The 27,674-nt window shown below is 48.0% G+C and overlaps 1 protein-coding gene and 1 long non-coding RNA gene across 24 annotated transcripts in view; one reads left to right on the top strand and one right to left on the bottom strand.

Annotated features, from left to right (window-relative positions):
* Mical3 (microtubule associated monooxygenase, calponin and LIM domain containing 3) overlaps positions 1-27,674 on the bottom strand; it is a 184,691-nt gene that overhangs the window by 58,527 nt on the left and 98,490 nt on the right. For 16 of the 23 annotated variants that reach the window (XR_001202076.3, XM_063258632.1, XM_063258627.1 and 13 more), the window contains exons 17-24: positions 26,154-26,237; positions 22,919-23,017; positions 21,179-21,235; positions 18,747-18,854; positions 16,281-16,388; positions 15,526-15,712; positions 8,361-8,449; positions 7,196-7,283 (exon numbers count right to left, since the gene is read on the bottom strand). Coding sequence is in view for 22 of the 23 variants with exons in the window: in XM_063258632.1 (XP_063114702.1) it covers positions 7,196-7,283; positions 8,361-8,449; positions 15,526-15,712; positions 16,281-16,388; positions 18,747-18,854; positions 21,179-21,235; positions 22,919-23,017; positions 26,154-26,237 (820 nt within the window). In the remaining variant the exon portion in view is untranslated. The remainder of the gene's footprint in view (positions 1-7,195; positions 7,284-8,360; positions 8,450-15,525; positions 15,713-16,280; positions 16,389-18,746; positions 18,855-21,178; positions 21,236-22,918; positions 23,018-26,153; positions 26,238-27,674) is intronic. The other 7 variants (XM_063258640.1, XM_063258641.1, XM_063258642.1 and 4 more) reach the window with 3 other exon arrangements.
* LOC134478170 (uncharacterized) lies at positions 711-10,499 on the top strand. The gene is made up of 2 exons (XR_010050659.1): positions 711-943; positions 10,168-10,499. It is a non-coding gene; the product is annotated as an uncharacterized LOC134478170 (long non-coding RNA).

Below are 27,674 nucleotides of genomic sequence, written 5' to 3'. Positions count from 1 at the left end.
GAAGGTGCAGCCCTGGGAATAAAAGCTGTGAATGAAAGCGGTGAATTCTTCCACTGACACAAACACTTGATGTAAAAATAATCACTACAGACCAACAATCCCAGGCCAGGACCTAGGAGACATCAGGCTATACTTCCGAGAGGTCTTAGTGACACAGTGGCAGTAATTTGGTATTTAATGGCATCACCCAATAGGAAATCTAACAAGTCAATTGAAGGCCGTTTCACTCAATTAAGACACAATCACAATAAGATGAGTAAGTACAGAAGAAAGCAGAAGTAAAGGAAACACAAGAGGCCAACAGAAATTCTGGCTCCACCTGTAAAGGTGCTTTAAGTAATAAAGCTCGCGTGGTCCCAATAGTCTACAGCAAAACTAATGTGGGGCCGTGCATTCCCTTTTTGCTGAAGAGTTTCCCCAAACTTATCTTTTATACCAATAAATGACCTCTGTGAGGGGTACAAGCTCTCTTCGTGTCTGGAGCATAGTCAGGGTGCATCTGTGATAAGCTTGTTACGGGGAGGAAAAGGCTGTCAATAGCAAGGCTGTGTTTAGCAGCATGACTTAAGGTTGGATTTGGCAGTGACTCATATACATTCAGAAAACATTTATGAACTGCTTGGGCAAAGCCAGGTGGAAGCTGGCCCACAGGAAGTAAAAGGGTGATGGTGTGCCCAGGCTGGCAGAACCCGGAAGTAATTGAAGGAAAGGCCTGTAGCCAGGAGGCCGCCTCCCTCCCCAGGCATGTGGAAGGTACTCATGTGCCAGCCTCCTTCTCTGGGAGGAGACAAGAAGCAACTGTAAAGAGGCAGCAGCCAAGACATCGAGCACCCTGGGCAGCGAGAGAGCCATACCGTGGTCCCGTGAGCCGGCCTAGACTGGAGTACTGTGATCCATCTGCTTGTTGGCACTTGCTGAGTGCTTGGCTGAGTGTGAGGTGCAGGTAAGGACAAGTTTTGTTATCTCAATGAGGTTTTAGAACTCGGTGGAAGGGACAGAACTCAAAAAGGATTCTTCTGCAATTTCTCCCTGGCAATTATGTCTGAGAGAAGGCGTCTCACCTGGGTGTATTTCTTTCATTTGTACATCAGCAGGGACACCTGTGGGCCCTGGGCCCTGAATAGCATCATCCTACCCTGTATTTCAGTGTGGAAATAGAAATCGGCCCATTTGCATTGTTTGTTTTTCCATGCCTGCATAGGAAAAACAAAGCATTGCCTCCTAGAAAGCCGCCTTAATTAGGGAAACTGCCAGGAGATTTGCGAGCAAAAGAGAGAATAGATTTTAAGAAGTTTCAGAAAGGAACTGAGTCCCACAGGGAATTTTCTGGCATCTCCCGGAGGGGTGGCACAGAGTCACATCAGTGTCACGTGTTTCCACACACTGTCATGATGATGATGGTCCTCCTCCCCTCTATGACTGGGAAATATGAAAGTAACGGGAGAAAAGGCTGAGTTTGAAAATCTCATGTGTATGCAGCCACCCTTGTCACTGACTCTTGGCTCATTTATTAGTTGTTGTTAATTCACTTTTTGTTTTGGAGACAAGGTCTTTGTAACATAGGCTGGCCTTGAGCTCACTATACAGTCCAGGTTGATCTTGAACTCACAGTAATCCTTCTGCCTCAGTCTTCTGAGTGCTAGGATACAGGATGGTTACCGTGCCTGGCTAGTTGTTGTTGACTAATTCCTCAATCCCAATTCATTCTCTTTATTTTTATGGTCTGGGGAATCAAACCCAAGGGGCTCTACCCCTGAGGAATATCCTGTCCTTTTACTTTTTTATTTTGAGATAGAGTCTTGCTAAGTTGCTGCTGGTGGCCTTGAACTCGCCATCCTCCTGACTCAGCTTTTCAAGCAGCATGGATTATAGGCATGTGCCACCAGGCCTGGTCTCCCTGTTTGCAGGTAACCTGGACATTGGCTACTTCAGAGAAAGGGAAGCAAAACTACAGACACAGAGGTGGGGCAGAAATGAGCACCAAGAGAGACCACTCAAACTCTGCTAGATGAGTTCTCGCCAGCATGTTTCTTAAAATGAAGCAGTGAGTGGCATGGTGGCCAGACCCTCCTTGGCAGGGAGCATGGTTATCTAAGATGCCAGAGCTGTCCCAGGACTTTGAGGCTTCACTCTATGGGGAAGCCTGATGCTCCCAAATTCCCAGGCCAGTGAGGCTGATTCAATCCCAGAAAACCCAAACTTCCCAGAGCCCAGTGGGGCAGGCTCAGTGCTAAGTGCTCTGCCCCAAGATGTCCTGTTTTGGCCCAATTTGGCTCTGAAGCTGGGCCTTACCAGCTGCAGTTGGCATGCTGATGCAGCAGAAACCGCCAGTCCTAAGATCATAGCAGCGTGTGAGAGAAGGGGCAGTCTGTTTCTTAATCTATTAAGTCTCCGAATTACCAATGAGTTCTGGCAAAGCGACTCACACAGTACACCTGTGAGTCTGTAAGTGCGGTGCTGGGAAGCCAGGGCTTCAGTGTACGGGGTTATCCCTGTAGGCCTGGGAGTGGCCAAACAGAACCAGGTACCCTCACTCACTGCCCATTCCCAGCTTAGACTGCAAAGGGAGACACCAGCGGGGAGGAAGAGCAGTGTGACTGTCCAGAGGCACTGCGGCAGGGGCGGAGGTGGGGGCAGACCTGACTGTTCTCAGTTCCCTTCGGGGGCCTGCTGCGGCAGAGACAGAGGCGCTCACCTGGCTCTACGTCCTCATGCAGGTGCAGGCTGCGTGGAAGCTCTCTCCTCCCACTCTGCGCAGTCTCTCAGGCTGACTGAGCAGGGGACACGCAGGCGTGGCTGCACCTTTCTTACTCGTTTATTTGCAGCTGCCGCAAAGCGGAACATCTTGCACTGTGCCAAAGCCCTAAACAGAGAGGGCCCTTGCATGGTGGGAATGCGTACAGTAGACACAGACAGCTCAGTCCCCCTGGGCGTCGCAGCCCTCTCCCTCTCTTCCTGACCCTATGGCCGATGCCAGAGTCCTGAGGCACTGCAGCTTCTGAGCCCATGCCCAGGGTCTGCTTGCACTTCCCCCTTCCCCACCCTCCAGTCAGGAAAAAGGGAAGGAAAAGAAAAACTCAGAAACCTGAAGATTGTTTGGAATTTATTCTCTTAAATAAGAATGTAACATTTGTCAAAAGAAAAATTTAAAAAGCACAACACCTTGGTTTCACAGCGACAGCAAAAACAAAGTTACACAATTAAATAAAAACTCACAAAGAAACACACCAAAAACTCACAACAGCACAGGTTAAAAACAAGGGCAAAAACAAAGGCTTTAGGGAAGGTTAGAGTGGACAGGTAATATGATTTTTGGCACAGCTAATCCTCCATTGCTCTGGCTTCTTTGTACTGTTGCCACGGAATCTGGTGGCTGCCTTTTCCTGCCCCTACCCTAAGTGAGGATATTCCTTTCTGGGAAGGCCTAAGAATGTACCGTCCTGTAGGGAGCACCCAAAGACAGCAAACAGCACGTGACAGCAGACAGCTGCAAGTACCTGGCAGGTGCAACACAGGAGTCCAAGAACAAACTCGAGGGAAGGCGGGGATCTGGTTCTCTGGTGACCCTGCCAGCAGCAAACTCCTGCCTTTCCACTTTGCTCTTGAACCAATTATTGGACCTTGCAGGACTGTACTGCTCTGGGACACCCACTCCCCAAACGTCTCTACCCCATCCTGTGTGCTGTTACTGGGCTGCTGAGGTTCCTCAAAACCCTGAGCCAGCTCAAAGGCAAGTTCTCAGCATCAAAGCTCTTTCCATGTCCAAAAGGATGGAATGAGATTTTAGAAACAGCTTTTTTATTATTACTTAGGGTATACTGTATAAATAAATACCTTTATCAGTGAAGTGAGCCCTATATACACATATATAACATTTACACATTACCATCGACTCCCCTGTGACTCTGTGATAGGGTTTGGGGAGGGAGGTAGGCTAGATTGCAGAATTCTTTCTGCTTTGTTTTCCAGAAACGCCTAAGAGGGAAGAGAACTTGGGAGGCAGTGAGATTTCCTAACTTCCCTCTGTTAGGTAAGAACCCCAGGGCTGAAGGAAATTCCTGCACTGCTTGGCTGACTTCTGGCCTGTGTGGGCAATACCCGTGTTTTCCAGTTGCCAGTTCAGGATCAAACTATGGAAGCCAATGCTTACACACAAGGGGTGTCTGGGGACAGAGACCAGGTACTGCCACTTGCGATTTGGCAGCTTCTTGACCTAGGCCACCTTTCCTACAAGATGACAGTTCATGTGCTCTGTGCCAGCATGCAGATGGTCGAAGATTCCTGGCTGACAAACTCTGAGAAAAGCTCTGTTCCCTTTCTATAGCACACCCCTAGTCCTTCCACTTCAATTTTTGTTGTTTACACAGGAGATAAAAAGGGAATTCCCGTAGACAAGAAACGAACACCTGCAAGTGAAGGCCTCGTGTCCACAGGGAAAGGAATCCCATGTGGGTGTTTTCTCTGCCAGCTGCCATCCACTCAAGTCAGGGCACAAACTATGAGGCCAGGGTAAGGGAATCTGTGCCAGGTCCACTGACCCACAGTGGGTGTGTGGAACTCAGGACACAGCATTTACAAGCTTGAGAACAGAAACGACGATTTCGCTATTAAAAGCACATTATAAACAAAAATACTGTAAACAATGTCCCCAGCCCACAAGATTAGGCAGCAGTTACATATTAGGTTACCAGAAAAAGACAACACTTTAAACCAGGCCTGCAGTAGGTTTTTTAAACTTGTGGGTTATAGCGGTTTTGGTTGGGGTGGTGGTTTGTATTTTTTGACCAACAACAGTCATTTTGGTACAAGCAGAAAGAACGTAAGGGAAATTAGAGATGCCGTAAGAGGAGCCACAGAGCAGAAGCATGGCGACTTGGTGCTAGGGAGAACAGTTCAGTCACACATGACAGTTTCACTCATCCCCAGCCTTTCGAGTCTAGGGTGCAGTGGAGGAGACAGACAGGGGTCTGGGCTAACGTCTGCTCCCTGTCACATAGTCTGAAGTCCTCATGCACTTGAGGTTCTCTGAAGACTTTCCAAAAGAAATTCTAGTTAACAAATACTTTGGTCTGGGATTTTTTAAAAAAAGAAATCTCTATAAAGTGAAAAAAGAAATGTATGTCATGACAACTACACACCACCACATTGTCGCTTTCCTGCAGAAGCTTGCATGGGTCAGTTCCCAGAGGACGTGCCAGGGCTCTGAGCTGCAACTTCCAAAAGCCTGTGTCTTCTGAGCAACAAAGAACCCTGGCATCCCTGAGCTGTCAGAACTTCCTGATGTCTAGAGGGCACCGTGCACTGGGGGAAAGGGCCTGCCTGGCTCACCTTAAGGGTTCAGCCTGGGGTTCCTTCGGGACAACACTTGGTGAGCTGCTGGAGCTATAACAGGCAAGGGGCGCTCTAGTGCATAATCAAGTACTACAAGGACTAAAGAGTCCTCAGGATACTGGCTCTTTCTTGTTTTGACTCTGCAGTCACACTGCCCACCTCATCTTCTTTCTCAGCTTTGTGGAACATTTTTCTTTATTTCTATTGAACCCCAAATCCTTCAGAACTCCCCAAAACCTCAAGTTCATTACGCCTTTCAATCAGAATCAGAAAGGCAATCTGAACCTGACGGGAAAGTGAGCAAGACCAGAAAAGAATTGAATTTCACTGCATTGATCTCTTTTAAAACAATATTCTGTGTATCTTACTCATAAAGTTTCATTTCTTTGTGTTGTTTGACTGAGTAGTCAGATTCCTTAGAAAACCCATCTGTGCTGCAGGGAGGCCTGGACCGATAGGGTCGTGTTCTCAGCCGATCAAACACACGCTCCACAGTGAGAAGCTAAAGCTGTACCTAGATCCCTACAATTTTCTCCAACAGAGATGCCCCCAATCTTGCTGTGAGAACGTCAACTGCAGAGCGTGGTCAGCACCTCCTGAGAAACATCATGAAGGGCCTGCTGACTGAGCTAGTCCCTCGTGGCGTAAGCATGGCTGTCAACTATGGGTCCCACTTTCAGGGTACTCAAGGAACCCTGGGAATGGGGATATACACGTAGGAGCAGAAGCTGAGCTGATCCTGCTTGGCCAGATTTCAGGCTCCAGGGCACTGCCCCTAGGATTGACACCAAATGATTTTGGTCTCCCCTCCCAGAGTCAGCACCCTATGCCTCGATTTCCTTAGCATAAGAAAAGAAGTGATTCTGGGGACCATTTGTGTGAAGCCCGAGAGAGTAATTCTTCCCTTTTCCATCATGAAAATTCTACTACCAACTTCTTCTCCATGGATTCTAGTATTGGTTGATAATTTTACATGTGTTTAGAAATGGCTGTGTGAGGTATGCTTGCTATGGACAAGAGGAAACGTGAGACGAACACAAACGTGGCCTCACAAACTTCCTCTCAGCTGCATGGCAACCCTGAGCTGTGGGTACCTGGGGCTACACTCTGGACCCAGGGGTCTGCACAACTGTGGACTCACTTCAGAGGCGTGTTTACAGGGGGCCAATGTAAACACCGTTCTCTAGAGGCTTGAGGCTCCTGCACCATCCCTGGCCTGCCTTGCGTGTTCTGAAGGTGTGACGGTGCCATAGGAAGTGGAAATGACCCTGGGACAGAGCTTGACCCTCACTGGAAACATAAATGCCCCAAAGAGGTCAGGACAGAGCACGTCCTTACTCATCCAGACGCCTGGCTAGGGAATGGGATGCAAACATGTCCAATTCTGCTGAACACAACTCTTATGCTCTGCCATAAAAATCCTGAACCAGACCCATGAGGAAGCCTGATTCCTCTGCGCTCTCATCTGGGTCAGTGCCCAGTTTCTCCGCATTCCTGTCTAACTAACAGGTCTACACCAGGCACCCAGCAAGTCTGCGGGAGGTGGGAACGGGCTACAGTGACCACACCCTGGTACACGTTTTCTGCACTCTGGTGACCCCGCTTACCCAAAGGCCCCCTTACTGGCTTACAGTCTGCCAGTGAAACTCCCCCCCGATCTGCACCAGCACCTCCGACAGGCCATAGAGAAAAGGAACCCCGAATGCAAGCAGCTGGCACATGAAAAAGGAGTCCAAAGGGTTCTGAACCACTTGATGCCCAATTGATGAAATGTTGCTTTGAAGGTGCTGGCTCATCCCCTTAGCCTTGTCACAGAGGCCGAGAGAGTGACGCACCACCCAGTCAAACAAGGAAGTGAGGCTACCTGAAGTTCTCTCGGCTGAGTTGGCAACGGTGCTGGCCCGTCCGTTTGCGTCTGCAGCAGGGCCATCCTGCAGGGGTCCTTTGGCTTCCTAGGAAAGTTCCAAAACAGAATGGTGACTGACTGAGCCCTCAATCTAACTGGCTAGTCTGTCCCTGTCACTCAGGGCTGCATTCCTTGTAAAGTAAGTCTTTCTTTAAAGGAACAGGGACACACATCCCATGGAAGTCACTAGAAGTCAAAATCTAGATCCCCCAAGTGTAGAGGTGGCCCTCTATCTGTGGGATTGGTCCCAGGATCCCTGTGGGTAACATAATCTGTGGGTGCTCCAGCCTTCTTTTTTGGTACCAGGAATTGAACTGAGGTCCTTGCATTTGCTAGGCAGGCGCAGGTGATGCACCACTGAGCTACATCCCTGACCCTTGAGTCTTTTATATAAAACAGCACTGCATTTGCACAAAACCCAGGTATATCCTCTATATCCTCGAATCAACTCTGGACATAACTGCTGATGAAATCTGCAGCTATGGAGCCCAGCACAGGAGGCTGATGGTACACCTTTGCCCGCAGCCTGTGTGCTGCCCACAGAACCTGACAAGGCACTGTCCCTGCAGCAAAGGGATTATTCAGGTCACTCTAACAAGCAGGATCAGAGAAGCCATTCTTATTGCAAAACAAAAGTAACAAAGAAAGGTCTGAGAAAAGTAACTTGCAGGATGAAGGAACTGAAGCCCGGCAGAGGTAGCACACAGGCTTGCATGGCAAGCTCCTTCTGGACAGTTGGTGGAGCTGTCTGTGTCTCCTAAGTGCCTATGGCTGCCTGAAGTGTGCTGCAGAAATGAAAGGGACTCCTGTCTCTGTTCCTGCACAGCCACTCTTGAGGACAGCTCTAACCATAAGAAAAAAGACCCAGCAGCAGATTACCCTCCTCTAAGAAAAAGGCTTGTTTACAGAGGCAGCACCTTCCTCCTAAACTGAGCAGAAAGGGGGATCAGCATAATCCCCCAGTCGCCCAGGTGGTTAAGGAAGCCAGGCTACATCTGTGCTTGGAAAACAAGTTCCCTCCCCAGACAGACCGAAATGGCATCTCAGGCCCTGCTAGGACAGAAGGGCCTCACACTGCTGGGCCAGCCCTGACCTGCAACCATACCAGTGTGGACGGCCATACCTTTCCAGACAGAGGAGCCACTGCTGGCCTCTTCCTTTGTGCGTAGCCAGAGAGCCGGTAACAGTAGTGTGGTTTACAGTAGAATTTACCTACAGAAGCAAGAACAGGGGGAAAAGGGTGAGTAAGATTCTTTATTCTGAACCTGACTCGCTGTCTCAGCACACTGCTGTCTACCTCCTCCAGCCACAGGCAGTTCCTCACTACCACACCAGCCTTCACCAGGCCCTTCCTGTCAGGGAGGCCGGTCTCCCCCTCCAAACTCTGATTCCAGACCTCCTCGCCCTGAAAGTGGGGGGTGGGGAGTCCCCTTTCCCTCTGAGTATGTGAAGGCCATTGAGCCACTATCCAATCAGTGCCCGGGGCAAAGATGTGAGGCGTGCATGTCAGGGCCAGCAAACAAAGTGGCAGTGTGTGGAGAACAAAGATGTGGTCACATGAGAGCTGGGAGTAGCGATGCAGGGGAAAGCAGGAAGGAATACAAGTGGGTGGAGGCCAGAAGGCTGCAGGGCCTGGGGGTGGGGGCACTGAGCCTCAACTCTGCCGGAGTCACTTGTGCTGCTCCCTAAGACTCCTGCCTTCTCCACCACCTGTTAGCCGGGTGCGCCCACAGCAGGTTCCAGCCCTCGAGTGGTCAGACCAGCGTTACAAAACAAAAACCCTGCAGTGGACTGATAACCCCAGAGTGTGCTATGACATAAAGTAATTCTATGTCCTAATGAAATAATTTCCCACTGAGGGTGTGGTCAAAAAGGCTTGAGAAACACTGATCTTAGCTTGTCCAATGTCATGCTTGTTAGGATTAACTCAGAGCTATTTTCTTCTGATTGTTTACTCTCACTTAGAGGTAAGGCTTCTGAACAATAAACGGCAGGCCCTATTACAGATAGTGTTGGGGCTGGGCACCGTGGAGCATGCCTATGATCCCAGCACTGGGGAGGCTGAGTCAGAAAGATCACCACAAGTTAGAGGCCAGCCTGGGCTACAGAGTGAGTTCAAGGCCAGCCTGAACTGCAGAGCAAAACCCTTCTCAAAAAGACAAAGACACACACACACACACACACACACACACACACACACACACACACGGGTGGAACACGAATCATTCTTTTTGAACCTCTGATTTTGTAGGAAATGGTCCTTCATCAAAAAAGCTTTTCTAATGTCACAGTTAAGTAAGAAGATGCGTAAGTTAAAAGAAAGGGAAGTTGGCACTCTTTCTTTTCCCTTTTCCCTAGTGATCTGAGCCTAGATTTTCTTTTTTCAAAGTAGCTGACTTGTTTTTTCTCTTTTATCTGTTTTTTCCCATTGATGCTGAATGAACCTTTTATGGAACTTCAAGGATTGCAAGTAATAATCACACCACAGTGTATGCAGAATTTTCACCAGCCCTTTGCACTTAACCAGGACTTGGAAACACTGCCTTTTTTTTTTTTAAGTCAGGGTCTCGCTGTGCAGTTCAGGCTGACCTTGAGCTCACTTATAGCCCAGGCTGGTCTCGCACTCGCAATGATCCTCCTGCCTCAGGCTCCCGAGTGCTGGGATCACAGGCATGACCCACCACGCCTTACACGGAAACACTCTGCTTTAACCAGGACTTGGAAACTCTGCTGCTGGGAATTCCCGACACCCAGGGACACCATCTCACTGCCTACTGGGGAAGGCGAGCCTCTTAGTTTTAGCTCCTCTCAATTTCCTTTACCATTCATGACAAGCCACTTTACTCTTGTCAATTTTGACTATCAAGATCAAATGTGCTATTAGTTGGAGGCTGCACTTACTTTAAGGTCTGCTTTATCTCCTACTGCAGGAAATACCCTTCCTCCTTCCTTGATGTGGTGGTGGGCCTGTGCCTATCGCCCATGCCTGACATTCTCTGCCACCAGGCTGTCAATCAGAAACCCCTGTCCTCCATGCCAGCCTGGGATACCAACTCTAGGAATCGGCCTGGGACTAAAGTTTGCCAACCACAGCCATTCGGAGGGGCTGCCGTGGATGGTGAGGGGGAAAGAGAAGCTGTCTTCATGACTGGTACCTGCAAGGAAGACACATATCAAAGACTTAAATGTCAGTCTACTGTGGGTTCTCTTTACTTGTAACCAAGAGTCTTATATATTACAGCATGTGAGACTACATTCATCTCATTTCTTCCCTCTGTTTTTTCTTGCATTAATTTATTTTCCTATAATAGCAGAAACCTACAGTTTCAGATATAACTCAACTGAACTCGAGTACCATCTTCAAGGAATTCTGCTCTGACACCCTAAATTATTAACAAAAAGAGGGTTCAGTTTCAGAACTTAACTTCTGAAGTCTCCTAAGTCTAACCAGAGGCAATGCCTTAGAAAACCGTTTTCCTGGGAAGCTACAACATGATATAAGGACCTCATATACTGAAAGTGAAGCTCAGTTCAAAAGCTAGGCACCCACTCAGCAGCTGGGATTACAGAAATAAACAATACAACCCCACAAGCTGGAATCCATAGACCCTGTAGTTGTAAGTGCCCCTAGCACGAGGCTCCTCCCACTCTTCCCCAAACTCGACCTAATGACAGTTTTGTCTTTTCAGATAAACATTTGATTTTTATTTGATGTGGGCTTGTGCCACATCACAGACACTGTGTTACCTGTTTTGCATCTACCAACTCATTTAACTTTCACACAACCCAAGGAAGTAGCTACACTTCCTGGCTGAGAGACAGAAGGGGTGAGCAGCCTGCCCACAGGGAACCCTGGTCATCAGTCTCAGGGACAGGGCTGAACTGTGGAGCTGCTACAGCTAGCTTCTCAATCAGTAAAGACAGTTACTATAAATTAACTACAATTTATGGGTGACTCGGGTATGTGACCAACTGCAGAGGGTCTAAGTTAAGCAACAGGGAGTGACTGCAAAAGGAATTGGAGCAAACAGATGAGTGTGAGGCAGACAAGGCAGAGGGGCCTTTCATCTGTCCACTCAGCCCCGCATCGAGGGCGCTTACGTGACAGGTATGACCTAACTGCAGAGAGCCCTCCCATTGGGACAGAGTTCTCCAGAGAGAGCAGTCCGTGTGTGACTAAACATCTGATGACAGTGAGTGTTACGTGGAGGATTGAAAAAAGCAGTGTGACCGAGACTGTGCTGCCACATCACACTGGAGGTCTGGGAAGGTCCTGAGCCGGGAGTCTGTGCACATAGGGAGGCCGGGGGGCCACCCTATAAAGATGGAAATGTGCTGCAGAGAGGAGAGGGCCCCCAGTGCAAGATCCCATGGCAGCAGCGGCTGTGTCATGCTTATGGAGCGGAAAAGAGATCAGAGTGGAAGGGGACAGTAGTGAGCGGAGGGCAGAAGGCAGCAGAGAGCTTGGGTAGCCATGGGACACTCTCCCAGGGCAAGGCTGTGAATTCCATGGGTACTGCTGGGGGCAGTGGGGCAGGAAGCAGGGTGACGGGCATCTGTGTAAGATCTCTCCAACTGCTCTGTGGAAACAGACTACAGGTCAGTGGTGCAGGCAGAAGACACAGCAGCTGGCCTAGGTGGCACCAGCTTGTCACTCCTGGGAAGCTACAGATTCCTCCAGCAGGAAGTCTTATTTCTTCTCCTCAAGATGACAGGAAAGAGGCCAGGATATAGTTCAGTGACACAGCACCTGAGTGGCAAATGCAGAGTCCTGACTTTAATTTCAGGTACAAAAAAAGAGATGGCAGGGAAAAATTCGAGACACTGTCTAACTCAGAGCCCTCATCTTCAGAGTGAGCAGCAATGACACTGAGCCAGAGCTTGGTGAGAGATGGACAGCATGGTTCTGGCAAAGGCTGCAGCTTTAGAAAGAGCAGGCAGGAAGACTGGCCAGTGACAAGGAGGCCCAGGATCTCAGTGTATCACTGTGGAGCTGCAAAGGGCCTGGAGTCACCTCAGAGGTTGTTGGAAATAAACCTGGAGTCTCTGACCGGCAGTGCATCTCAGGTCACTGAATACAAACCATTTTGTAAATGGAGAGGAGAGGAGTGGTTGAAGGGTAGTAGGGGAATGGGCAAAAAAAGAATCAGGTTGTATCATGTATAGAGCAAATTTCTCTATGATGAATGTGATCAGTATGTATATCTAAAAATGTACCAATAAAATCTGGCTGAAGAAAAAAAACAATACAAACCAGCCCTTATTAGCTGCGTAGACTTGAACAAGCAACTCAGAAATTCTCCAAACTTTTAAAAATTACAGTAATAAAAACAGTTCCCTTGGGAACTGTTGGGAGTATAAAATGACATGCTGTGTGCCCAAGGGCTCTCAACATCTGTCATGTTTCTTTGTCTCTGAGTTTCAAAGATTTCTCTGCCTCTTTTTTTTTTCTTATCTGAGGCATTTCATTTAGACTTCTGAGGTCCTTGATAGCTTGGCTGAACAACAGGGTTAAACTTTGGTGCTCCTAAAATTCCATTCTTTTCGAGTCCATGTGCCCTCTAACAGAGGAGGTGACTTCTCTGGAGGGGCTAAGCTTGAATGAAAACTCAAGAGTATTTTGGGGAGCTGGTTTAGGCCGGCTGCTGGGCTGGCTGCAAGGTCTAGAATAACACGCTTGGTAGTCTGGCCTCGTTCCACGCCCACCTTACGGCCACTGCCTTCAGGGCCTGTAGTCTGGCTTCTTGCCTAAAAAGCCCTCTCTAGGAGCTGGTTCCTACTCCTCTCTGAGACTTGCCGAAGGCAATCAAACTGCTCTTCTTTTCTGACACAGGATCTCACCATATAGTTTAGGCTGGCCTCAAACTCACAGCAACCCTCCTGCATCAGCCTCCCGCGAAGTACCAGGATTACAGGCCTGCACCACCATGTCCTGTATTCCCAACTCATCTTGAGCACTGTCAGTTTCCTGTCTGAGTTTCTATGAAGGTTCACTGTGCACTGCAAGGCCCTAATCGCACTCTCTCACACTGCTTTGTTTCCCGAGGCCGGGCCTTATTCTCATCGGAATGCGCTGTGGTGTGGACTGGGAACGCCCCCTAAGGACCATGGGTTAACATAGGCTTGATTTTTAGGGTGTACTGCAGCAGTGAGCCTGTACAATCGGGCCTAAGGATGCGTTTAGGTCTCAGGACTGTGAGCCAGTCTCAGTCCCTGCTTTTCCTTTTTGGCTTTGAGGCAATGAGGTAAGTTTTCTCCATTAAGACTCCTGCTATGATCCGCTGCTTCATCACAGGTCCAAAGCAACAGTGTCGACTAATTATGCACTAAAACCTCCAATATTGTCAGTCCAAATAAGCCATTTTTTCTCTTGGCGGTTGAGGGGATCGAACCCAGTGCCATCTTTTCACTAAATGCTCAGCCTTTTTTATTTTAAGACAGGCTCTTTCCAATTCACTAAATTGCCCAGGTTTGGTAGGTGTGGTGGTAGATTCCTGTAATCCCAGTACTCAGGAGGCTGACGCAGGAGGGTTGTTGTGAGTTTGAAGCCAACCTTGGTTCCACAGTGAGTTCAAGGACAGTCTGAACTACACAGTGAGACCCTGAGGGGTAGTAGGAGGACTGCCCATGAGATTATATGTGTGATTACATGTGTAACCGGCTTTTCTTTTTATAAGTCCATTTTCCCAGATATTTTGTTATAGTAATATAAGGCTGACTAACACAAGTATTTGATCTATAGCTCCAGGAAAATGCAGCAAAGATTAGTACGCATCCACAGGTAAAGTTACCTATTGACCAACTGGTTGGGCCTGAGGGATTTTTTCCCCCCCAGGCAGATCCTAAGATAAAAGGTTAACTAAAATAATCTAAGCATTAAAGATAGAGAGATTGAGTGAGCTTCATCTGCAACCCTCATCCTTGGAGTCAAAGATGTTACCCAGGGAGCAGTAGGAAAAATACAACAAAAAATTTGTTTTTTACAGTGTTGAGGATTGAACCTAGGGCCTTGTGCATGCTAGGCAATTCCTTTACCATTGAGCCATATCCGCAGCCCTCAACAGAAAATTTGATTCCTTAGGATTTACTTTCCTTACCTAAATTGTCCTAATCTTCCCCCGGGGGGTAATTTTTTTTTTTTTTTTTTTTTTGGCTTTTTCGTTTTTACCCGTACCAGGGATTGAACCCACGACTGCCTGCTTTCAAGGCAGGCGCTTATGCTTTGAGCTAAATCCCCAGCCCCTGGGGGTAATATTCTTTACTAATGCAAGAGCACCATGGGCAACGATGGTAAGAATCAGTCTTTCTCAGTTCCCCATTCTAGGTTCTCTTCTTACTTCTTCTGACACAGCTGTCATTTCTTCACTATAGCAAGACTGGAATGGCTCCAGATTCCATGGGGTCCTGCTCTTGTATCACATCATCTTGTAATTTTCTCACTCCAAACAAAAATCACCCATCAATGTAATGGATAATGTCACTTCCATAAAATTCACTCTCTCTCCTCTTCATTAAGGTCTCTTCTGTTTCTTTGGAACCAGTGAAACTGCTTCGCAATGCGGTTCCTTCCGCATCTTATGGGAGTGGAACTGAGTCATTCCTGCCTTAGGTCACCTATTTCTACTAACCTTAAGGTCTTCAGATGGCACAGAGCCAGGCCACCTCCTTCAGGTCCTGTGATTTGTTTGCACACCTCTCTGCCCTGTACTCTACCAAGGTCTTCCCACTATTAAAACCAAACAACTCAACTCAACAGCAAATGCCATAAAAGGCCAGGCCTTGCACACCACAGTAAATCAGATCTAGTGAATCAGGCACTGGTCTCTATTCCTAAGACAAGGATGCTGGCATCAGAGGGAGGCGGCAACACCAGGCATATTTCAATCAGCTTCAAGAGGCAAGTCTAATAATAATAAAGAAAAGAACAGAGCCCACTTTGCCCCCCTGCAAAAGAGGTAACAGTCTGAGAAGTCAGAGCCTGGAATCTAGTTTCAGTTTACTGTCATCAACCTCAGGCAGCAACTGGGACTCCTATGGATCTGCGACTCTACCTCCATAAGTCAACAGGACTTTGTCCTTACAGTGTCCTTTTCATCTCAGGATCCCCCAGGAGGTAAAAAGCAAGTGAGTGCAGGTAAGGGAAATGACTCAGATGACACACGCCACCCTCACTGAGTAACTCTCTGATGCAGTCCGGACTCAAAGAGTGGAGGGACATGGGTGAGAGGCGTCAGCAGAGGCACACCAAAAAGTCGCACAGGGAATGCAGCCTCGGCCCACAGACTCACCGTCCTCGATGTCGTAGGCGTACGCCGAGAGGCGCAGGGTGGTGGCACAGTACTCGCACTTGAAGCAGCTCCGGTGGAAGAACTTGCCCTCGGCACTCAGCCTCTCCATCACGTACACCCGCTTCTGGCAGAAATAGCAGGTGTCGCTGCCCCCTAGGTTCTGCGGGAACTCCTTCTTCATGGAGCCCTGTGGGGGAGAGCGGTGAGGTGTCAGGGCAAGGGCTTCCTGGAACGCCCTCCCAGAGCTACACGCTTTTATTTGCAGCAAGTATGAGCCGGCTACATTCACCCTGCCTTCAGCTCTCCCACTGGGTCATGGAACTCCCGCAGTAGCTGTTTCACACAGCTCCTCTAAGGTGGAGTCTGAATGGTTGTTGATAACAACCAAGACTTGTTCTGATAAAGAATCCGAATGTGCAGAATTTCATAACAATCAAAGCAAATTACTCTGACAAAACTCTGTTTGGAGGGTATCACACATATACTCATACTCAGTAATCATAGATATATAAATGCGTTTCATGCACACTAGTGATCACTTTTAGTAAAATTCAATGCTTTTCCGCATAACATTCTAAACTTCTAATACAGTTCTAGCAGTCAGTTATCAAAATTCAAACAACTCAAAAAAAGAATAATTACCACATGGCAACACAAGCGGCCACACATGTTACTAAGCTCCTTAGAACAAGCAAGAGTCTGCTTGACCACCGCAGTGTCATGGCTAGCGACAGTGCCCTTGGGATAGCTCTTACCAGTTCCTTCTTGTCTAGAAGGGTTTTGGGCTGCTCTTTCCTTTGCAGCTGATTGGCTATCTGCTCAGCCAATGAGCTCACTCCGCCAGTGTACATCTTTATATACTTCTATGGGTCGGAGAGTACAGACAGACCAGAATGAAGGGGAATGAAAAGGCAAAATAAACAAATTAAGAAGGAAAAAAAAATCTCTGAAAGATGTAAAAAGGAAACCAGTGTAGCAGCAAACCATGCCAACACAGTGCCCACAAGCAGGGAAATGGGTGGTGAGCAAAACACTGCCCTAGTGTCCCCCTGGGGTCAGCACAGGAGGAAGCTGCAGCTGTGGACAGATGGCTTTCCACAGGGGAGAACTGAGTCTTCCATATCTTTTAGAATATACAGTTCTAGGATGTATGGGGAGGTAAGATCTGCAGGAGGGATACAGAAGAGAGTGAGAAGGGCCTATATTCCGGTGACTCAAATTATACAGACAATTCAAGAGGAACAACTCCAACAGGCCCAGATTATCCTATTTCAAGGAATGAGGGAGGGTCTCTGGCAGGTTCTCTCATTTACAAAGAAACTGAGCTCAGAGTTGCAAAGGCTGACTCTACTTGTGTACCACACTGAGTTCCAATTTTTTTTGACTACGGTGCCTGTACTATGTAAGGCCACCGGCCAGCTCTGCTGGGAGCTTCCTCTCTGCCCATTTTCCCTGCTGATATTTAATGGGGTTTGAGAAAAGCACAGTGAGACCCCTGAGATACATCCAGGGTCTAAAGCCAGACCCTTCTAGGCTGGGTGGAGTATCTCAACCACAGGCTACAGCCCTGTAGACAGTAACTCAGATCCAGAAAGTCAGAATGTTTCTAGTCCAAGAGAAATTAGTTTTATAGGTTGAAAAAAGGTAAAAGAAAGGGAAAAAAAGATCCAACCAATTCAATTCTCTTCCTGGCAATATAGAAGCAGCAGCAGAAGAACACTGCCAAGTTTGCACAGTGAACCTTCTGATTCACATTGAGACTGGCATCAGGGTGCCAGCTTTGCAGCATGTCCTGGGGTGGTGTCAAAGGTTTGGTGGCAGTCCCTTAGAGACTCCACATCTAGGCCAACTTCCTAGTGGAGCTGGCCATGATACATGTGTGTACCATACATGTCATGCCACGGAACAGGGGGGCCACAGCTAATTCTGACCCACAATCAGGAGCAGTTATCTTGGAGATGGGCATGGGCCCTGAGAAAGTAGTGTGGCTATGGGTCCAGATACGTAAGAGTGGCACTGGCCTGAGCAAGGGCATATTGAGGCAGGATATGGACAAAGAGAAGTACTCTAAGGGCAGGTGAGATGACTCTATGCAAATCTGGGAACAACAGAGGCAAAAACAAGAAAACAATTCGTGCTTGGCTTAGTTCAAGGGTTAGTTAGAACTAAGGAATTGATTACATTTTCCAGTTTAAAAATAAGGATTGGTGCAACTTGCCCATTAACTAACAGATCATATCCATCAGTGGCTGAGGAAAACAAGTGGCTCCTAAGATGCTAAACCTTTAGGTTGGGGCCTGTGGAGACACCAGGCAGAGCGAAGCACATCACTTAATAGCTGATACCGAGGGCGCAGAAAATCACGTCTCTTTCATTCTGCAGCAGACAAGTGAGAGTGTGGACCAGACATCACGCGTGAGGCTAGGAGACTGTGCAGCCCGAGGCTCTTGCTGTGCACCCCAACCAGAAACCATCATCTTCAGTATTACAGCCTGGGCTGCCGCGTGCAAAGGCATTTGCCACATTCAGTTCCCAGCGATGTGGTAACGCTGACAGGCATGAGCCCTTGCCCTGCCAGAGGTGAAGATCAAATTCTATTTCTGTCATGAAATGCAGATAGTTTTCTCCTCCCCACTATTAAAAAATAGTCAAAGGGTAGCAACCCCCAGACTTTTACCGCCACACAACACACATTTACATATACTCCTGTGCGCACATACTGCTTAGGACGCACACAAGGGCAGGAAGACCCTTTGATCTCTCTAAAAACTCTTCTGTGGCTGGACCAGAGCCACTGGGGAAAACTGTAGGTTCATTACTCACATGACTACGAATCAAGAAGCCCCCCAAAGACTACACATTCACTACTTCACTGAAGGCATTTGGCTACATATGGTTCATACTGTGTAACACGTATGATCAGGAAGACCTGTGAAGTAAAAAAGCTGACAGCTAAAAAATGCTTATTGTTACTGGAGTCAGTCAACACACAATCAAAGTAGGCCAACTTTGACATTCCGAACATGATCCAGTTACAGCCAGCAGCCTGTTAAGTTAGGTGTCTGCTGCAGCAACCTTCCCTCTCTCCTACCGAAGCCTGCACGCCATTAGCTCCCTACAGAGACAGGCCAAGGTTAAGACCACCAGATGACAGGCGTGAAGATGGAGTGAGCAGAGGCTGCAGCAGGAACGTGGCTTTGCCAAGTCCCAGGCCATGCTACCTGTCGGAGGGAGTCTGAGGAGGGAGAGGCAGGGCGATTGGAGGAACGGAGACTAACAGAAAGCTCCCACTGGTCAACAAAAAATCGACGAGGAGGTTCAGGCTCTGGCTACAAAATATAAGATGGAGAAAAAAGGTCAAAGGATATGTTAACTTGAAAGTCACACCCTGCACTTAAGGAATCTGGCAGTTTTAGACCCTTCTTCTCTAGACCTTAAGTGGTAAGCAAACAGTTCCAGGCCCCAGAAGCATAAGTGACCCATGCAACTCAAGGTTTCTCTTTTGCCCTTGCTGACATTCTCCATGGCTTACACTGACGCTCATTCTGGAACACAAGTTGAGGAGCTGTGATCTACCCATGAAAGCCCCGCTCTCTCCACTTGGTACTCTCACCCCCCACCCAAGTGGGTACTGGTGCCAGCCAGGTGAAATAGTGCCAGCCAGGTAATGGTGCTGGCAGAAGCAGGCACTGTGAACACGTGTGCTCCCTGTGCTCTGCAGGAAACCCCCTATCCTGGCCTGAGCTGGAATTTGTCCTGGGCATAGAGGTCCTGCCATCAGACCATGGCTCCTTCAGCCCACACAGCAGGCAAGAGAGACAGCAGAGCCAGGACTGAACACTCTCTTTCCACATGCCGCCAAGCATTGCAGCACCTCCTCTGGCCATCCCTACTGCCTGAGAAGCTCTGCGTTCTGAGGAGCTGACTCATCCCTAAGCATTAGGAGGCAAATCTTAAAGCTCCCGCACTATGGACTGCATATAGCTCAGGTAGCAAATGTGGGCTGGGATCTTCCTTAATGGTAGCCCATGCAGCTGGGTACTTTGGTGTCTAGAGATCAAGGTGGCTACAAGCTCTGGTGAACAATAACTGCCTAGCTTCCCACCAGGCTCACTGTAAACTATTTATAAGGTATGAAGGATGGAGTAATGAGATGCCCTCCGCTCTTCTGGTTCCAAGCAGATTCACTGCACCCCCTACTTTAGCCAATAGTCACTACACACTACTGGGGTGACAGTGTGAAATAGCAGGTACCTGGTACCTCCAAGCTTTTACCCCAGACTTGTACCCAGTCCCTGGGGATGGTTGCTGTGGAAGAGCACCACCCACTAACAGGAGTTGAGAGGACTGAGTACTTCCTTTGATGGTGGGACTGTCAGAGCTGAGAAGAAAGCAGGCCAGTAGCATGCAAGTTAGGGAGCTGTGGAGGGGCCCTGTGCTGAGGCCCGGTAGCAAGGAATTCAGAAACCAGTCACTTGGTTGATTCCTGAGCTCCGAACCCCACCTATTCCCCTCAATGATGTATCTCAAGACTTCAAATTGCTTCTCCTACTACCTGATTCTCCTTTTACTTAAAATATTCCTCCCATCTTCTTTTAAGTGTTTTATTATGCATCATTGGGACTTCATTAAAAATGCATTTTTAGAACTGTAGGGCATTGTCCTGCTCAATGAAAATGCCTAAAGAAATACAGTATAGTCTGGAAAGGAAGGAAAGGGGCCAAGGCACACATCATGCTCGAGAGAGAAAGCAGCCCCAACAGGAGTGAGCAAAGAGAGCTGGCCATGCTGAGATGCTGGGCAGGCCAGTACCCTGCACCTTGGCCTGCCTCCTCCCCCTAGCCCAGCACGCAGTGTGGCAGCACACACCTGCTGATAGCTGGTGAGGGCACAGGAAGACAGTGCTAGGATTAGTTTCCTACAGGAGCTGAGAAGCAACCTGACCTAGTGTTTGGTGTAACTGTCTACAAATCATAAAAAGAGCTTCTGTGAGCATACAACTATAGATGATCCACTCTAGATGCAAAGCCATCTCCATTTGGAGATATTCAAGGGCAGAATTTCATAGACTAAGCAGGCTTCTTTAACAGATCTCTGCTACTGATTACATTATATGATGGCCAGTTGTGATTTATCCCCTTAGATTTTTCGGAAATGACAAGCAAAAGCTTTTTGTTATGCACTCCCATGTCGTCCTCACCTTTACACTAGAAAAGTCCTCTCCCTACTAAGTGTTGGCCCTCTTAGTATTCCTATTTCGAGACCCACGACTGCAAACACTATCTGCTTACGTAAGTGCTCCCTAATAGTCCATGGTGCTCTATCACTAATACCTGTTTGAGGGTGGTGATAGTACGGTCTTGCAATTGGACAGGTACACAGAAATGGGAAGTCATTAAGACACTTTATGCAAACAACCACTTAGGCTTAGCATCCTGTCTGAATCCTGGGCAGATGAGTGTTCTACGGTCAATCTGCTTGCATGGGCCAACACTGTTAGCAAAAAGAAATCTGGCTCTTGGCTAGGTGACAAGTATGCAAAAAGCAAGGGGAGCGGGGACCATCCTCCAAGCCCCTGTCCTCTGCCCACCACACAGCGTGCCCCATCTGTTTGGCTCTCAGCATCCCATGCCACGCTTTCATGCTCCTTTACCCTCTCATGGTGGGGACTCTGCTTGCCACAGGTGTCAGCATCAAGATGCCTGTATCTCTGTTGATAACAAAGCAGAAACTTAAAATACCATCCAGATACTCTTTTTCAACCCACCAAGTGACAGTGGAAAATTCAGTGCCACAAATCGTTCAAAGAAAATGCTTTCCAGAGGGGAGGGGAAAGGACAGCATAGCCTGAAAGGAAGGGACTGGGACACCTCGCCCACCTGGCCTCTAGTGAGGTCAGCTACACAGATTAACAAAGAACTGCGGTTAGTACTAAGGTGGATCAAACATATTTCTTTCACACCGTGGCATGAGGTCAGAGGCATTCAGTGAAGGTTTAGAAGAAGGCTGGTTAGCAGGGTACAGCAAGACATTAGAATGGGAAGGTGGGGAGATGGAAACCACCTGGACTAAACAACCATTACAATGGCCCAGCTGAAACTGCGAGGGCGGGAGGCATGTGGGGAGTGGCCCTGAATAGGAATATGGAACCAAGGCAATTTATTATGGGAGAACTGGACAAGGACTGAACAAAGTTTTAGTTTATTGGCATGTGTGAGAAGCTTGGAAACCCATCAGACAAGCCCAGAGCTGCCTTGCTGAGCAGAGGAAACCACTAACTCAGCAATCACAGCAACAGGGAAGACCTCGCTCAGCACTAGGATAATGAAGGATTTTTCACTGGGGAAACACTGATCCAAAGTCTCCTGCACAGCTGCTTTCAGCCAGCGACCACAAGCATAATGTCTCTACAAGCAGGAGGAAGCCAGGGCCGGGCTTCGCTCACACAACCTGGAAGCAGGTCTGGTTCCAGAACTTCCTGTGTGGGCTGGTGCAGTGACTTGGTATCTCCACCCATGTCCCAGTCTCATCTACAAAGCCTTGTAGTTCTATTATGAGAACTGATGGACCTGATCCTCGAAAGGGACTTAGAATACTGCGTGCGCACACTAAGTGCTCACAAATGTTCACTCTTTTTTAGAGACAAAGCCTTAGGCAGGCAGCTACCACAGTCACCAGGACTCAGTTCTTAGGCTTGGGGGAAACAAACTGGGCCTTGACCAGACATGATCAGTGGTCACCTTTTACACAGGATACCTTGATGGAGAGACTGTTTCTCCACAGATCTTGTCCTCAAAACCAGCCTTGTATTTTACAGGGTGATGTCACAAAAGTCAACAAAACCACTCCATTAACACACTTGCTGCATGTGTGCTTAATGCCCTCGGAGCCATGTCCGGGGGATGCCAGCTTAGAGAGCTGTCTTGAATGATCTGCCTGGAGTGAACAGGACTGATGGGGAAAGGCAGCGCCTGCTGGGAGAAGGTGGGTTAAGTACAAAGCGGGCGCTCAGAATCGCAAGGCATCAAATTCATGTATGAAGCTTCCAAACGCTCACACCTCACTGAACAGCAAGAGAAAAATGGCTGCTTTAAACAGATAGATAAAAATGTGCTGCCCTCAGGGCTTCTGGGCCCTAATCTGTGACAAATACATTTTACACATTAGTCTGTAGCTGTGCAGTTATAGCCCCATGACAGATACTGGAGTAAACCAGTCTGGCTGTACAATGCGTTATCCCGGGGTCCAGTCGGGAATTGCTCATAGTAGCAATACAGGTTGCTTCTGCTACCACTGGTCTTGCTTAAGAGTTATCTTTGCAAAGAGGCCATACTGAGTGGATCTCTATGGAGACAGGCAGGAAACAGGATAGAGAGCATGCAGAGAAGGTCACCTGCTGGCCACTGTGCACCCGGCAGGGAAGTGGAGAAGGGGGAGGACACAGTGTGATCACTTTTTTGGGGCAGGTCCGAGAATGGTCCTTTCCTCGTCGCTTTTACACCAACAGACACAAACAGATAGAGGTTTGCTGAAACAGTGGTCACATGAAGGGTGGCTCCGGAAAGGCTGAAGCATACCTAGGGGCCCTTCCATGTCCCTCTGTCCTCAACAGCACATCGTTGTGCAGAGGGGGTGGCTTGTCAGTCTCCTGTTGGCCCGCAAACAAACAGTGCTGGGAAGAATTCAAGGTGTGGCATTTTTTAAATGCCAGGAATCAAGGAATTTAATAGTCAAGCTGAAGGAAAGAGAAATGGGCTTGATTTTCACTAGACAGAGAGGCAGATGGACCCAGTCACTCCCTTTCAATGGTCTGGTGTCTCTCTCTTTCTCTCTCTCTCTTGCTCTTGCTCTCTCTCTCTCTCTTTCTCTCTCTCTCTCTCTCTCATACACACAGAGCGCAGCAGCAAAGCAGCACCCTGAGAGCAAACTGAGACAACACCCCACCAATGTTCCCCTTTTCTCAGGCCACTGACTCATACAAGCTCTGGAAAACTACCATGGAATGTACACAAAAATACAGGACAAAGAATTAAGCACATTTCTCTAAAGCCATATGATGCCCATGGCTTTTTCCTAATTCTGCCATCCAAGATTTTCCATCTAAGATTGAGAAAGACCCTGTATATTTGAAGGAAAAAAAAATCACACACTACCCTAAGCCTCTCCTGATGCCTTCCAGGAAATTCCCAGTTACTCTTGCCCAGTTAGCACATGGGAAGGCCTGGAAGGGGAAAAGATTGTGGGATATGAGCCCTACTGTCCCCACCTCAGGTGATAACTAAGGCTGGCTTCTTCCAGAGCTAGCCTGCAGGATGCACTTCTGAGATCAAAAAGTCAAAAGGTAGGGAGGGAAAGAGCCACAGCGTGGACACAGGAAGGTGAAGAGGAGAGGTCACTGGGAAGCACAGCTGTTATTCATTTCCTTTCTTCCCCACTGTGACCCAAGTTGGAAACAGTTCTCATGCCAACTGATCCACCCCTGCTGTCTGCCCCACCCTCCCCTCCTAGGAACCACTTCAAAAGAAACACAAAGACAGCCACATGTGGGGCTGCTGCTGGTGAGCCCACTCCTAAAGGGAGACCAGAGGCCACCATCAGGCAGGTCAGGAGCTGTTCTGTCCCCAGGTATCTGTAGTATCCGGCACCATATTTACCTCTAACTTTCAGGAAATAAATTTAGAGGGCCAAGACTCATGAGCTAAGGTTGAGAGAATAGTGCATATAAATAATGTACACCTCACAGGGATATAAGAATTGTGAGTTGTAAGACTTCAGTGCTATAGGGTTAAATGCAAGGTTGTGAGTTCGATCTCCAGTACAAAAAAAAAAAAAAAAAATCCACTTCCGTGCTACCTTTCTGCATTCATGTAAATTCACAGTTCCCAACTCTACACAATCTAAAGCTTGCAAGAATCTAAATGGGGTTCGCTGCATGTGATTTCTCAGTTTCCCCAGTTGCTCTTTCTAATTCTCTGGTGCTCCCTTCATGGAACCTGGTCAACTTCAAAGGTTTCAATCTGCTGCCCGGATGGCCTGCCAGTATTCTACTTTATTGACTGTGACCATAGATAACCGGATGACAAGCTGGACAGGATGGGTAGAAAAACATTCTTCACACAGTTAGCGGCAGTCAGATGCTTCGTAAGCAGCCTTGTAAGATCAAGCTTCTAATGTCCCTCCAATGTCCTGTCAAATGAGCAGCTGACCGGTCAGTCCTCACCAGGACAGAGGCCACAGCTCAGCCAGGCTCTTAGGGCCTCATTCACCACCCCTCACTTTCCAGCAAGCCCCCCAAAGCTGCACCAGACACGCACCACAATCATCTACCCACCCACCTACACAGATGACTCTTCAGCTCTCTCCCACATTGCTCCTATCTCAGGTCCCCTTTCATTTATTTATTTTTCAGGCCACCACTAAAGAAAGTACAAATCTGAGGTCTCTAGCATCTGGTTTACAGTTCACTTTCGCCCTCAACAGATCTTCAACTGAAGATTCTCTCTCAAGTCTTACCTTCCACCTAGACTTCAAGGCAACGGGCAAGAACATAAAATGCAAGTGAATTTTTGATGAAAAATTTTCAGAAGCCTTCTCCCAGGCACAGAGAGAGGCATGTTTGGTTTCTGCTGCAAGTTTGGACATCATTCCCAAGATTCCAGCTCAGCCTTGGAGGCCACGACTTTTGCAGGGCACAAGCCTAGAATGGAACATTCTTCCCAGAATGCAACTTAAATGAAGCCCTACTCCCCCCTCCACAGCACTCCCAGTGGCAGGCCACTCCACACAAGGTTGCTGAGGCCAGCTGTACAAGTTAAGGAGGCTTGGGTCAGTGCAGCAGACCTTACAGCACCATAAAGTTCTAAATGAGATCAAACTAAGGGACAGCTAATTCAGGCTTCCTGGAGCACGAAGCTGCTCAACTATAAAGTGGAAGAAAAAACAGGTGAGGCCTCCATCCCTATTATAAAGTGTTCTTTCCTGTATTATAAAAAGAAACAGTTTTAGTAAAAATCACAATTACTTACTTAATTACTTAATTAATTATTAACTAGGTAGCCCAGGCTGGCTTTGAGATTCTGGGCTCAAGTAACCCTCTTGCTTCAGCTTCACAAGTAGCTGGGCCCTCAGGCTGTTTAACACCACGTCTGGAGAAAAGTTTTCTCAATAAGCCTTCCTTCCCCCACCCCCAGCCTATGAATACCTTTGTCTGAAACAAACAAATACCATAGTTCAAGATAACTTCTTGGGTAACACTTTCCCACTTCATTTGAGAGGCCTTACTGTCTCAGTCCTGATGAAGCCAGTGGTCCCAGGAGTTGGCATGCTACCAAAAAGCCAACTAGAAACAGAGGTCATGGTAGCACAGCCTCAACAGCTAAGGTACCTTAGCTACCATCGGTTAGCTTTAACACCAAATCAACAGTCTGCCCTTTTGACTGGCTTTTCGAGTCCCCCAGCGTTCATGGAATCAGCATTGTCTGCTAAGTATTTTCCCAGAGTCATCACTTGAAGGAATACAGAACTCTCCTACCCTCGTAAGCCAGGATCCTCAAGTGCAGGCCTGACCCAGGCCACCCCCAAAGTGGAGTGGGGTGGCAGCCCAGCCTGGTCCCTGGCAGTTCCTTTACCTGTTTCCACTGGGGGATGTGAGCAAGGCGACCCTGCTCAGGCAGGTGACAGGACGGCTGGCTGACCCCACGCTCTTGTGTTGGCTGTGACACACAGGCCAAGTGTGGGTGGGGACAGAACATAGAGACAAAACAAAATAAAATACATTAAGATAAAAGAAACAAAATAGTACTCACAGAGGGGAGACACACAGCTTCCAACTGTGAGGTGTGTGGGTGGGTGGGTGGGTGGGGGTTTACAGTCAATTCTTAGACAGTTACACTTAAAAAGGAAAGAAAATACTCCGCCTAGGGGCTGGGGATTTAGCTCAGTGGCTTAAGTGCCTGCCTCCCAAGTGGGCAGTCATGAGTTTAATCCTTGGTACCGATTTAAAAAAAAAAAAAGGTGGAGGGGGGAAATACCCCGCCTCCAAACCAAAAGCAAGTACAAAGAAGAAAATAAAGGCAGGAAAAGAGCGGCGGTAATTCTCATTACCGTATACCAAATTTGATCCTCTGAATCTTAATTTGCCAATTATGATTTGGAAAACCAATTTTTTTCTCCCAAGTGAGAGAAGCGTTGTCTCTTAGAGGCAACCTTCTTTTAGCCTTCTTGGGGTGGGGAGACCCCCAACTCCAGGTGACTTCTAATGCTCCCTACCAACCACTACTAGCTTTCCTGAGCCACAGTAGGGAAACTGGAGTGCAAACACCAGTAATCAAAGACACAGTGACAGGTTACTGCAGGCGGACTCCAAGGGAGCTGGTGCTGGTCCAGCGGTCCATGGGGACAGCAGCTGATGGAAGGAAGAACGAAGAGAACAGGCCTGCTCTCCTCTGCACGTTCTTCTAGGTGGGCAGGGAGTTTTGTCAGTAAATTTCAGTGTGAATCTCCAACTCCCAGCCCCTCCGCTAGTAAGAAGCCTTAGGGACTTGGACATGATCAATAAGCAAATAGGACCTAATGAGGTCACCTTGGGTCAAACGCTGTGTGGCACTCACTTCACGACTTACAGGGTGCAATTCAGTACTAAAATGTTTGCATTCCTAATAGTATTCTAGGAAATAATCTGCAACACACAAAGGCAGCTTTGTCCCAAGAAATTTACCTCTGATTCTTATCATGAAAGATGAGAAACAACTAAAACATCCAAAACGGGAGCAATGCTAACGCAGAGTGTGGTGCCCGCACATTTTGGAAGACATAGAGTTTGGAATAACATGGGAACGAGCCCAAAGTTCAATGAAAACAGCAGAACAGAAGTATATGTTAAGAATGACCTCCAAGCCAGGCATGGGGGCACACACCTATAATCCCAGCACTCGGGAGGCTGAGGCATGAGGATCACTGTGAGTTCAAAGCCAGCCTGGCCTACAAAGTGAGTTCAAAGCCAGCCTGAACTGCATAGCGAAACCTAGTCTCAAAAAGAAAAAAAGACCTCCATTATGCAAATGAGAACGTATGGAATAAAGGATCAGAAATAGATATGTAGTAAAATATGAGCAGATTTATGCAAGTGCCTAAATTGCTTTTACTACACT

Source organism: Cavia porcellus, unplaced genomic scaffold (genome assembly GCF_034190915.1).
Source record: "Cavia porcellus strain 051 isolate PalLab524CR breed Dunkin Hartley unplaced genomic scaffold, mCavPor4.1 scaffold_11, whole genome shotgun sequence".
In the NCBI taxonomy this organism is placed as follows: Eukaryota; Metazoa; Chordata; class Mammalia; order Rodentia; family Caviidae; genus Cavia; species Cavia porcellus.
This window is presented reverse-complemented; position numbering and strand designations above follow the sequence as displayed.